The 13,689-nt window shown below is 42.1% G+C and overlaps 1 protein-coding gene across 1 annotated transcript in view; it reads right to left on the bottom strand.

The window, feature by feature from the left end:
* Positions 1-13,689, bottom strand: part of Rtf1 (RTF1 homolog, Paf1/RNA polymerase II complex component) — a 58,058-nt gene that overhangs the window by 22,598 nt on the left and 21,771 nt on the right. The window contains exons 3-6 of the mRNA XM_032903976.1: positions 9,063-9,210; positions 5,534-5,741; positions 1,664-1,778; positions 879-990 (exon numbers count right to left, since the gene is read on the bottom strand). Of these exons, the coding sequence (XP_032759867.1) occupies positions 879-990; positions 1,664-1,778; positions 5,534-5,741; positions 9,063-9,210 (583 nt within the window). The remainder of the gene's footprint in view (positions 1-878; positions 991-1,663; positions 1,779-5,533; positions 5,742-9,062; positions 9,211-13,689) is intronic.

Below are 13,689 nucleotides of genomic sequence, written 5' to 3'. Positions count from 1 at the left end.
TACTCAGCCTTAAATGGGATATTTATATCATACTCTTACTTACAAGGTTCAAGGGACCTCTGCTGAAGAGGAAGACAAACACTGAGCATATATTAAAGCACGAGAAATTCAATGCTTTTTAAAAAAGATTTGTGTGTGTGTGTGTGTGTGTGCGTGCGCGCGTGTGTATGTACAAGTATGTGGGTAGGTACATGCTCTTGCTTGTGTGCAGGGGTCAAGAGGGCACTGGAGTCCTCAGAACTGGAGTCTTAGGCATTTGCAAGATGTCCAGTTTCTTATATGGGTACTGGGATCCAAACTACAGCTCCTCATTTTTGTACAGAATGCACTCTTAATGACGGAGGCATCTATCCAGCCCTGCGCTAGAGCCAGCTCAGAGCTAAGAGCACCTACTGCTCTCACAGAGTTGCTTGCAATTGTCTATATCCCCACTTTTACGGGATCTGATGCTACAGTGAGTGATGAATTCACTGTGGTGAGTTCAAGGCCAGCATGGACTATGAGATACAGTTTTCAGCTAAAACAAACAACCCCCACGTGAGTCCTGGAGTTAGGAATAAAAGTTTAGTGAAGAGGGCCTGACTAATATGCACAAGGACCTGGCTTTTATCTACAGCACCCACAAAAAGAAATAACACTGGGGCTCTTGTCTATAAGAGATATTGAATTATTATAGTTAAAGCACGCATTGTTGATATTCACTTTAGACAACCTGATGGAAAGAGGAACTACACATTTACAAGGACATGGAGTAAGCAGGGCCTGGACAATGGAATCAAAGATGCTCCCCAGACCACTGCATTATGTCTGCAAGTTTCTATAAAACAGAGCGCTATCAAAAGGGAAAACAAGCCAACATCATTCATTTCCCCACTCACCTGTTCTGTTCTTCCGTTTTTCGCGCTCTGCTTTTAGCTCCTCCATGGCTTGAGATTTCTTATCTAGTTTCTCATCGCGCTTGGAACGCCGTTCTTTATTGTGAGAGGTAACCTAGGGAGGCATGCAGGGCATCCTTTTTACTCCGTCCCGGAAAGATTCTCTACACCAACAATCAACACTTGGGGTCCTTGAGAATTAGACTCTACAAACTTAGAAACACTTGGCTAAGCCCATGTCTTTAGTTCCAGCACTTGAAAGAGAGAGGCAGGAGAATCTCTTTGAGTTTGAGTCCAACCCGGTCTAAGTATTGAGTTCCAAGACAGAGAAGGCAAGATCCCAGTAAAAAAAAAAAAAGACTAATGAATTATCAGAGTAAACTTCCCGGAAGAGCACTCCATATTATGATCTAATATCTGTTGATATCTTCAGATGCAGAGATTACTAACTTTTATAAATTTTTATAACTATATTTATACCGAGTCTAGTGTGATACACTTCTGAATAAACATAATCTAGCTGGTTACCTGGGGAAGGAAGTTTACCAACATACCCTCCAGGGATAATCACACTCTGGTGGGTCCCTATTTAGTCAGACTTGAGTGAACAAGTCCTAAGGAGTTCATCAGTGTAGCTGAGGGTGAAACGGTGTTCAGAGGATAATGAGACCCCCAGGGTGCAGATGCAGATGATCTCATGCATCTGCCGTCCAGCCTAGGCTATTACTACCCAGCTCTTGTACCACATGCTCCACACCAACAGCTGTGCTCTGGGGATGGCCTCCTACCTGAGATTCCTGAATCTGTGTCAGCTTTTTCTTTTCTTGTTCTTCTTCCTGCTTTTTCTTTTTTTCTTTCTTTTCTTTCTTTTTGGCTGTTTTTAGTTTTTTCTTAATTTCAAATCTGGTAAAAAGATAATATTTGTTTGGTTTTTAAAAAGCCCTAACATATATGTAAAGACTGGTTTTTATTGGCTAGAAGACAAGAAGTAAGGAAAGGAGTTCAACATTTTGGAATAGAAGAGTCTTAGACACACAGAAAAATAATTTTTTTGCTTCCTAAAACAAACTCCACTGCCTAATAAGTATGTTAAAATTGTTGTCTGTGGGGCAAAGAGAGATGCTTAGTGATTTCGAGCACTGCCTGCTCATCCAGAGGACCCAGGTTCGATTACCAGTACTGACATGGCAGCTCACAACAGTCTGTAGCTCCAAGAACCTGATCCCCTCTCTTCTGGCTTCTGTGTTGTGAGCACCAAGCATGCATGTGGTACACAACAGACAGGCAAAACAACTATACAAATAAACTCAATTAAAAACAAAACAAGTAAAAACAAACAAACAAACCCCCAACCTATTCATAAGCATTAATTTGGAATGAACATGAGAAAAAACATTCAAATCAGAGTTCAAGGTCATCCTCAGCTATGTGAGTTTGAGGCCAGCTTGGGATTCATGAGAATCTATCTCAATAAAGATAATAAATATGAGGGGTTGGGGATTTAGCTCAGTGGTAGAGCACTTGCCTAGCAAGCACAAGGCCCTGGTTGGGTCCCAGCTCCAAAAAAAAAAAGGAAAAAAAAAAAAAAAAAAAAGATAATAAATATGTATCAAATGAAAATGCAGCAGAACATACCCAAATTAACTAAATGGGCTAAAAAAGTCAAGCACTTGAGTACCGGCATTTATAGTATGTGGTATAGTATGTGATGGTTTGACTCTGCTTGGTCCATGGGAAGGGGCACTATTAGGAGGTGTGGCCTTTGTTGGAGGAGGTGTTGCTTTGTTGTCTCTGTGGCGGAGGGGCTTTGAGGTTTCTATACTCAGGCTCCACCCACTGTGGCTGGCTTAAGAGCAAGATGTACAACTCTGAATACTGCCACAATTCCCACCATGACGACAATGGATTGAACCTCAAATTATAAGCAAGCTCCAACTAAATGTTTGCCTTTGTAAGAGTTGCTTTGGTCATGATGCCTCTTCACAGCAATGGGATTCCTAACTAACACAGTGCATTATACATACTAGAAAACAAGGCAAGAACAATTTTAATGGCCATTGAACAAATTCACCAACAAACTGCAGCCTATATGTATACCGAAATGCTACTCAGCTCTGCAGAGGATGAAGTGCCAATATATGCTGCCTAGACTATTTTAAAAAACACGCTAAGTGAATGAGCACAGAATGTATGTACCTGTGTCCTACTTGGGGGGGGTCACTGCTGAGGTGTAAGGGCTACTTGAGCTCAGGAGATCCAGGACAACAAAGCAAGATACTGTCTCTAGGGATGGGAGAAATGGTCCCTCAATGCTTAGGTGCACAGGCCTCAGTTGGCCTGCCAGAACTCGACACAACCATTTATAAGTCCAGCTCCTGGTGATCTGATGCCCTTCTAGCCTCTGCAGGCACCAGGCACTTACATGGTATACAGACATACATGTAGGTAATACACCCAGACCAAAAAAAAATTTTTTTTAAATGGTAATAATAATAATAAAAGAAAGAAGCTGGACAGTTGTAGCACAGGCCTTTAATCCCAGCAATCAGGAGGCAGAAGTAGGGGATCTCTGAGAGTTCAAGGCCAGACAGTCTATAGAGAATAGTTTCAGGACAGCCACGGCTATGCAGAGAAAGACTGTCTTGAAAAACTAAAAACCAAAACCAAACAAACAGAAACAACAAAAACCCAAAAACAAAAAAGAAATCCAAAAACCCAAAACTTTCCAAAACAGCAACGAAAGCTGAAGAGAATTTTCGGAGTGGCTATACTATCCTGCTCCAGAGTTACAGAACTCCATAGCTCTCAGGAGTTTTGCCACCACCTTCGACATCACCTGCTTCTTAAAGGGAGAAAAACAGAAGGACACATAGGCATGAGTACCTACATACTCATACACAAAACAAGCGCACAGACATAATATAAAGTCAAGACAAGATTATGATTCTCAATAATTTTTGTCTAGTAGAAGTAAAATAATATACTTACTTTATTTTTCACTTAAATTATACTAGGTGATGGTGGTACATGCCTTTAATCCCAGTATTCGGGAGGCAGAGGCCAGCCTGGTGTACAAATTAAGTTCCAGGACACCCAGGGCTACACAAAAAAATTCCAATCTTGAAAAAACAAAAGTAAGTAAAAATTAATTAAATTTATTTACCTTTTGTATATTTTTTTTTTTTAGTAAGTAGCTCTGGCTGACCTGGAACTTACAATGTTGACCAAGCTGACCTTGAAACTCAAAGATCCACCTGCCTTTGCTTCCCAAGAGCTAGAACTAATGGCATATGCCACTACATCTAGGAAAACTTGTCTTAAAAATCAAAAAAGAAGACACCACTCAGTAGTGAAAATCTTGCTTGACACACTTGAGGCCCTCAGTTCCATCACCAGAACCACAAGCCAACAAAAAGCCTACTCCTGAATAATGCACATTAGTAGAGAACGCATAAATATGACTCTTGGATAGTTAAGTTTACATCACATTAACAATCACATTTCCAACTGTCCATCCGTATGAACAGATTCCCCTCAGCTTATTTTTTTTTTTTTTTTTTTTTTTTTTGATTCTTTTTTTTTTTGGAGCTGGGGACCGAACCTTGGGGCCCGCGCCTAGGGTAAGCGCCTACCACTGAGCTAAATCCCAGCCCCTCCCTCAGCTTATTGAAGAAGTGCATCTCAGTCCAATGGGAGCTGAAACGCTGAAAGCTGAAAATGCGTTCACTATACCCAACCTACCAAACATCATACAGCCTACCCTAGCCTGATTCAAGCATGCTCAAATATGTTTATTTTTAAAGATTTATTTATTTATATATAGGTACACTGTAGCTGTCTTCAGGCACACCAGAAGAGGGCATCAGATCCCATTACAGATGATTGTGAGCCACCATGTGGTTGTGGGAATTGAACTCAGAGCCTCTGGAAGAGCAGTCAGTGCTCTTTTTTTTTGGAGCTGGGGACCGAACCCAGGGCCTTGCGCTTCCTAGGCAAGTGCTCTACCACTGAGCTAGATCCCCAACCCCAGTCAGTGCTCTTAACCTCTGAGCCATCTCTCCAGTCCCACATGTTCGAATCTTAATTGTTGCAGTTTGGTAAAACCATCTTCACAAAGCACTGTTGGGATAATTTCTTATGTACTGTGTAAAGATCACTTATGTGCACTGTGGAGAATCACCTATCTCGGTGTTTTGTAAACATGTTCTCCATTGGTTTAATAAAGAGCTGAACAGCCTATAGCAAAGCAGGAGAGGACAGGCTGGACTTCCAGGCAGAGACAGGAACTCTGGGAAAGAGAGAGAGCATTGGGAGATTTGCCAGCCAGACACAGAGGAAGAAGGAACAAGAGGGGGACTGAAGAAGAGGTAACTAACCAGCCACATGGTGGGACAGAGATGGATGGTCAGATTTACTTAGATGAGCTAGTGGACAGTCTGCCAAGCTCAGGCCAAGCTCTCAGAACTAATAAAAAGTGTCTTGGAGGCCTGTGGCCCAAGACCTCCTGTGAAAGGAAGTGTTTGGCATCTCATGTAATTTATCAAAAATTGTAATAAATGAGAAAAATAATTATATGGGTAAAGCCTTATACTGTGAAGCTGGAGAAAATCTTAAACGGCGAGAAACAAAGTGAGTGCACAGGGTGGCAACAGCCTTACCTTCTTTTCAACACCTCCCTCTTCTCTATGCGGTTGAAGAGCTCCTGCTCCCTCTCCTTCTCCGTCATCTGCTCCAGCCGGGCCCTGTCTTCCTCGTCTCCCATAAGGTCCTCTCCGTAGCCATCGTGGAACTCCTCATCCTCCGAGGACGAGGAATCTGAATCTGAGCTGGAAGAGGAGCTGTTGCTGTCAGAGTCTGACACTTCACCTGCACGGAGAAACCAGCGAAAGATCACACCTGCCACGGGGCACCTGCCACCCTTGGCTCTCCCACAGGAAAGGCACACAGCCGTTTCCACCCACTTGGGATGTCTTCTCGATCTGTCTTTGGTAAATGCAAACAGGTAGGGAAATTTAGGCTGGAAAAATGACCACAGTCTTTTCCTTTATGAGATAGGGTTTTGCTATGACATCTTCAAACGCATGTTCTTCCTGCCTCTGCCTCCTGAGTTCTGGGTTTACAGGCCTGTGACACCTGTCATACTCATCTTTCAACTCAACTTGGTTACTCTGAAAAAAAAATTACAGACCTATAAAAACAACCTATAGATACTTAGATAGATAGATATGATATATAGATTAGAAAGAAAGAAAGACAGACAGACATGCCAAGTTTTGCTGAGTGGTGGTGGTTCACCCCAGGACCTGGGACACAGAGGCAGGCAGATCCATGTGAGTTAGAGGCCAGCTTGATCCACAGAGCTAGTTTGAGGATAGCCAGGGTTACACAGAGAAACCCTGTCTCAAAAAACTAAAAGCAAAGCAACCAAAGCAAAAACAAAAAACTAAGAAATATAAAGGCCAACCGTCATTAAAGAATACTGGAGTGATATGAGAAGTTGTATAAGCAGTGTTAACAAATGATCTAAGTAAAGAGAGCATGAAAGTCAAATTGAGACTGTTTCTCTGTGTAGCTGTGGCTATCCTGGAACTCTGTAGACCAGGCTGGACTTGAACTTACAGATCGACCTGACTCTGCCTCCTGAGTGCTGGAATTAAAGGTGTGCCAGCCACCACCCGGCTGTATTTCTTAATTACCTAATTTTTTATTACATGTGCTTCTCTCTCTCTCTCTCTCTCTCTCTCTCTCGTGTGTGTGTGTGTGTGTGTGTGTGTGTGTGTGTGTGTGTGTGTGTGTGTGTGTGTCAGGGCTCATGTATGGTGGTCAGAATCAGTGTTTTCCTACTTTTGAGGCTCCAGGGATCAAACTCAAGTTCTCTTGATGGCCAGCAGCGTGAACTACCGAGTCATCTCGAAAGCCCAGTTAACTCTGTTTTGAGCTGGAGCCTCACTGTGCTTTCCAAGTTGGCCCCCAAATTCTGGGTTCATATGATTGTACCGCCTTAGCCTCTTGAGCAGCTGGGACTAGAGGGGTGTACCACCAAGCATAAATTAGCCTTTGTCTGTCAACGCCATTACAATTTTGAAGAATTAAAGCCTACTGTATTGTTTAACAGAACTCTGTGAGGTAGTAATGAAAACACTTATAGTGTGAAGCTTACACTGTATGATAGTGAAGACTGTCAACTTGACTAGATCTAGAGTCACACACAGGACAAGCTTCTAGGTGTGCCGATGACAGGGTATCTTGACTAGGTTAACTGAGGTGGGAAAACCAACTCTGAAAGTGAGTGGCACTATTCCCTGAGTATACAGCCTGGATGCTCAAAACAAAGAAAAGGAGTTATGCACCAGCATTTATTTCTCTCTCGGCTTCCTGATAGCAGAGGTGCTACAGCCAGCTGCCTCAGGCTCCTGCCGCCATGCCTTGTTGCTATGAATGGGCTATATCCCAAACTGTGAGCCAAAATAAACCTTGTCCCCTTATTTTATTACAGCAGCAGGAAAAGTTAATTAACAAGCCCGACCTTATTGTGTAGCCTTGGCTGCCCTGGCACTCTCTACATAGACCAGTCAGTCTGTCCTGCTTCTACCTCACAAGCACTGAGATTAAAAGCTTGTCTTCCTTGCCTACCTCTGGAGTCTGTAGAGTGCCCACCAGCTAGAGAGCTGCAATTCGATGCCTATCATAAACATCTCAGTCTTTATGCCATGAGTGAATAAATCTGTTTTGACATTTTTATTCTATTTTTATTATTTTTAATTAGAAGTATGTATGTGTCTTTGTGTGGGAATGTGCACAAATGCAGTGCCTTTAGAGGCTACGGAATCAGACCAAATCCTCCTGGGGCTGGATCCCAGGTGCTTGTGATTTACTGGGAAGCTAACTCAGGTCCTCTGTAAGAGTCTACTGCTCTTCACCACTGAGCCATCTCCCCACCTCAGCCTCTGTTTTTTATAAATTAATAATTCTTCATTTGAATGGTTGCAGCCACAGGTGGCTGATAGACAACTGAAATATTAGTACAACTGAGAATCTAAATTTTAAATATGAATTTTATTTCATTTAAATTTAAATAGCAAGTTATCCCCTAATCTGGCTTAGTTGTTTTGCTCTGTCAAAAAAAACAATTTAGGTTATGAATTTGGCAAACATTTTACAAAAGTTATTTTATGTTCTTTGCTGTTCCTATCTCCATGGTGCTATGGATCAAACTCGGGGCTTTGAGCATGACAGACAAGTGGGCTGCCACCAAGCTACAGTCCAAAGCTTTTTAAAAGTCACTTTCCCCCTCCTCCTCCTCCTGCTTCTGCTGTTCCTCTTCCTCCTCCTGCTGAGCAGTCCTGGCTGGGGACCTATGCTAGGCCTTGGTGTTGCTGCATGATTTGCCCCTAGGGAACTCTTCTCTGCCTTCCCTTTAAGTGTTACACCAAAAGTATATAACTCCTGTCGTGGCTACTGGCACTGATAATCTGGATCACTTGGTTAGATGCTACCCCAGGTTTCCCTGTATAAAGGCTAGTATGTACTAGGCAATGCCTTTAGACTACATGACTATCTCATTCCCCACTAACTCAAACTCATCCAACAGATTTTGATAATTCTGCATTCTTTTTTCCTTTTCTCAGACTCAAAAGTTTAAGACCAGAAGATCACCAGTTCAAGGTCAACCTAGACTACGTAAAAAGGACAAGGCCAGTTAGACCTGAATTGCAACAACAAAAAACAAAAACAACAAAATAAAAAAGACAGCATATGTTACTAATGGATATTAAATCATCAGTTATACCAGAATTTGATTTAGCTTGTATTCATAGACAAGTGTTTAAAACCAGGTTAGGCCATTTTTTGGCCAAAAATAAAATAAAATAAATAAAGTTTACTATTCTACTCCTTGAACAAGTTGAGCTGTCAAACTAGTATTGACAAAAACAGCAGAATTTCTGACTTATCTTCTTGGCGGAATATTTTCTATGGGACTTGGCATCTGTTTCAAAGATCTCCCTTCTCAGTCAGACCAAGAATTTCCGAGAAAAAAAGAAGAGGAAGCACTCAAGCCTGAGAGGAGCCTAACACAGGAGATCTATGGTCATGCTCCAGCAGCCTAACCAACCCTTCGGTTAAAGACCCACAGGCCCCTTCCTTTTCCCTTCTCACGACTCTTGCTGGGCTGGGTGCTGGGCTCACCTTCCTCGGGGGCTGAGCTCTCAGCTGAGCTGTCTCTGTCTGAGCTGCCCGAGGAGGCAGCTTTGTTGGCTTGCTTCTTCATGGCTCCTTTCTTCTCTACTTTTCTGGCTTTTCCTTTCTTCTTATTTTTATTGCTCCCAAATGTCCACTATAAGGAGGGGAAAAAGGAAAATTGAAATAGGACTAGGCACTTCATGAAGCGATATACATGCTTATAATACCAGTGCTTTTGAAGGGGAGGCAGGAGGATTCTGAGTTTGAAGCTAGTCTGGAGCTGCATAGTGAGACTGTTTTTTAAAAACAAACATTAAACTAAGAGGAAACAACTTTTCCTATATTCTGTAGTAGAGAGGGCATCAGATGCTGAGGGCTGGCATGCTGGGTTAGACCACTCATGTGGTCTCAGGAAGATACAGAGAACTTTCTGCAGAAGAAAATGACAAAAAACACAGGGGAGAAAGGACAAGAGTCACCCTTTGGCTGAATAGCATTGGCAACTCCAAGAAAGTGGTAAGTAAAGTTAGACTGTTAAGTCTAAATATGAAATCTTATTTTTAAAAGAAAGTGGACTGTGAGGCTGGAGAGACAGCTCAACAGTTATGAGTCCATACTGTTGCAGAGGACCTAATTCATTCACACAGACAAGCACCAAGTTCCATTGCTGGTTAGTACAGAACTAGATTTGGAACAGAGAACTAACTCATAAATACAGTGTGGCCTCCTGGTGTCTCCTGCTTCCTGGTGTTTACTTTGCTGTGGGTAGTACACAGTACATGTGGATATGAGAACGTCTGTATGCCTGTGTGTGTACAAGCCAAAGGTCAATGTCAAATGTCTGTGTTCCTACTGATCTCCACTTCAGTGTTTGAGATGGGGTCTCTCACTGATATTGGTGGAAGTGAGCTGCAGATCCGTCTGTCTTCATTGCCCCCAGTGGTAGAGTTATAGACATGCACCTCCAGCTTTTATGTGGGTGATAGGGAACTGGGACTGATGTCTTCAGGCCCGCACAGCAGGCACTTTACTGACTGTAGTATCATAAAGACTGGAGACTGGGGATGACTCAACAGTTAAGAGTTCTGGCTGCTCTTTTAGAGAATTGGGGTTTAGTTTCCAGCATCCACATTGTAGACCACAGCCATGTGTTGAGTCCAATTTTAGGAAACCCATTTTCTGGCCTCCATGGCACCAGGTACCCAAGTGTTGCACAGGCTTATATGCAAGCAAAGCACCCATACATATTTTTTTAAAAAGTAATCTGGATTATGCTGTAACAGTATTTCATTAAACCATGAGATTCTGGACTTCTAAACTTAAGGAACCTGAAATCTGCTCACTAAAACAATAGGCAGCATATGCTTGCAGTTCTGGCCAAAAAGGCTTTTGATATTTCACCTGCTGTTTTAGAATGGTTTTAGCTGAAAAACAAAAATGAGTTGCAGTCTACTTTTTAATTGTCATTCTACAAGGAATGTGTACTGAATTATGATCACCCTTCTATCAGCACAGACTATTCAAGTCTGTAAACTAAAATTTCTACATCTACTATTTAGCAAAATCACAGCCTCTTTGCTCCTACCCTAATAGGAGATAAACCTAGTTCATGTACGATCAGTACATCTATGATGGATGGTCTCTGTCGTTCTGGTAACTGGAGAAGTAGCCATCTTATTAGTTTCCCAAGGAGGCTGTCCCCAAGACCCACACTCTTACTCCATCTTGATAAAAACACTGTTGAAGATGATCTGTTCTGTTTTTAAAGACTAAGTCTTCCTATAAGGCCTCACACTGGCAGTCCTCCTGAGGGCTGAGTTATACCTGTGATACAATTACTTTAATTGCCATTTACTTTTTCATTTAATGGGGAATGAAAATAAAACAACCGTATGTTCTGAAATAAAATATGTGTAAGTGAATAGTGACTGGTATAAGTAAATTGGCATTTCAACACCTAGATCATCATCTAGAAAGAAATTGAAATTTTCTCTTAAACTTCAAGTTTCAAGCATTTCCTTAAGGAAAATGATTTTCAAGTCAGTGTAAAAGAATTTAAAACAGTCCACAATGTTCAATTTTTGTTAACTGAGCTAAAACTACATCAATTTTCTGTGTAGACAATATTAGAATCAATACTGTAGGGGTTGGGGATTTAGCTCAGTGGTAGAGCGCTTGCCTAGAAAGATCAAAGACCTGGGTTCAGTCCCCAGCTCAAAAAAAAAAAAAAAAAAAAAAAGAATCAATACTGTATATCGGCCCATTGGTTCCTGTTATAAGATATAGCACAAAAGTGCACACAGTACTCTGTATCTATTCTCAGTTAGGAAAATGGCCACAATCCACCTTTCCCAAACAGTGTCTTGGCACTCTGGACTCCTCAACAGAAATGTGAGCCGGTTTAGAGTAGAAGCTGAGCTATCGGGGTCACATGTGAGCCAGAGTGGCTAGGTCTGTTCTTGCCTACAGGTGTGGGTTTCTAATGTGTGACAGAGCCAAGCTCTGGATTCCTTGGGGAGGTGGGCACTGACCAGAGCAAAAACCACCTCAAGTAGTGTCATACTACCAGTGAGGCCCCTGGCTTCCTTTCTTTTCCTCTGCCTGAGTGTGAGACTAGCAACTGCCTCCCATCTGTTGCATAAGATACTGCTTTATGGGGAGGGACAAAGGACAAGGGTTAAAATGGAAGAAAAACAGAAGAAACTTAAATGCTCATTTAAAAGAGGGCTTTTTGCTAAACTTAAATGTGAAAAAGGATATTGGTTTTTTTTTTTCTTCCGACAATTTTCAAACCCCCACCCCCACCCCAGCCTGACTTAGTGGCCTCCATGACATCAAAGGAAAATAGCCAATCAATGGGATCAGTGACCCTTTAGGGGAATTAGAATGCTGGGGCCAGTGAGAGGGCTCAGTGGTGAGGCACTCACGCCAAGCTTAGTGACCTGAGTTCAGTCTCAAGAACCCACACAGCGGGGGCAGAGAACCAACTCCTAAAAGTTGTGCTGACCTGCACATGTGTGCTAGGACTCGTGCCTGCCCACATGAATGCACACATAAAAACTTAATAAAAACTCTTTAAGGGGTTGGGATTTAGCTCAGTGGTAGAGCGCTTGCCTAGCAAGCGCAAAGGCCTGTTGGGTCCCCAGCTCAAAAAAAGAACCAAAAAAAAAAAAAAAAAAAAAAACTCTTTAAAAACCAAATTTCCAGCTGAAGGTGCGTACCTGATGAAAGAAAGCTTGGCGGAGTACAAAGCCTTCTGCTCAGTTCCCAGCACCTACATGGGGAATCATCTGCATTTCTACTCCCCAAAGGTAAATACTTACAGTCTGAGGATTTCAGGAAGACTCAAAGAGTTCCCATAACCATCCAAAGATCTTTTTGGCCCCTGGAGAGTAGATCATATTTGCAGTCTTACACTAAAATCTATAAATCAGATACGCCTGTTTTTTGACCTAAACACATATATTAAATATTGGTGCGATACCCACTCTCCCAAAACACAGCCTCTATTATAGAGTATAAGGGAAGATAGTCAAGACTTTGTGGCAAGAGAAATGATACAGAAATATCTTATTCCTCCTTTATGCTGAAGACTGGTCACCTGTCCCTTCAAAACCCTTATTCTCCTGACTCCCAAGAGGACAAATGAAGTCTTTCATTGTCAGACTGAAACAGTAAATGGAAGTGAGGACAAGCAGGACAGAATTGAAGTTCTGATGTTTTCTCCAGCCAGGATGAAGCAAAGGAATAATTTGTTTGGGGACTGAGGAAGTAGTGAAGGGGTAGCTCTGTTGCTACCTGTCAAGAGTTCAAGCCTCTATTTTCTTATCTGAGGAATACAGGAGTCCAGATGGTCTCTAAGATCCTTAGCATTATGGGGTTTTTATATGAACTGGGTGACAGGAGGGCTCTGTATTTGTTATTCTAGATACTATGAGGCCCAAGAGAGGTATCTAAGAAGTCATGATTTCCAAACTTTGGCGTTTTATTTACTTTTTTCCCTGAAGATTACAAGGATCAGAGAAACTGAAGCGTAAATGCAAGCTTATGTCAGTGTAAAGGCCCTGGTCCACATCTGAACTTTGAGTAGAGAGGCCAGAGCATTCCCAATAAGAACTACCCACAAACCACCAAAGAAAAAAGGAGGATTGGGTTGTAGGTCAGGTTTCTCGTACACACTGTAAGCCTCACATAACATCAGGCAAGTGATTATATAAATATGCAGCAAAGAAAGCACAAGAAAAAGGCTAGAGGGAAGATGTTTCTTATTCAATAAAACACTTACAGCCTGACTCTCACTGAGGTGACAGCTTAACGGGCATCAGTTAAATAACAGATCAGAAGGCGTGCACTATTACTATCCCATACCACCCTGAGGGTGTGTAGATGTTACAAGCAGCCTGGAGCTAGCATCCCTCCAAACATTCAGACAAAAGATGGGATGGAACACAGGATGGAAGTGGCTGCTTTAGACCTGGCTACCCTTGACATACTGAGGACTGTGAATATTCTGAAGGCAGGAAAACAAAGAAACTTCAAGATTTCAGACATCATCTCTAAGAAGCAAAAATACCTACATACCTAGGTCTTAGAATACAGAGCAGAAACTGAGCTAAAACACCTCCCCACAACC

The sequence above is a fragment of the Rattus rattus genome, chromosome 5 (assembly GCF_011064425.1).
Source record: "Rattus rattus isolate New Zealand chromosome 5, Rrattus_CSIRO_v1, whole genome shotgun sequence".
Lineage (NCBI taxonomy): Eukaryota > Metazoa > Chordata > Mammalia > Rodentia > Muridae > Rattus > Rattus rattus.
Note: the sequence above shows the minus strand (reverse complement) of the source record. Positions and strands in the feature narration are given on the sequence as shown.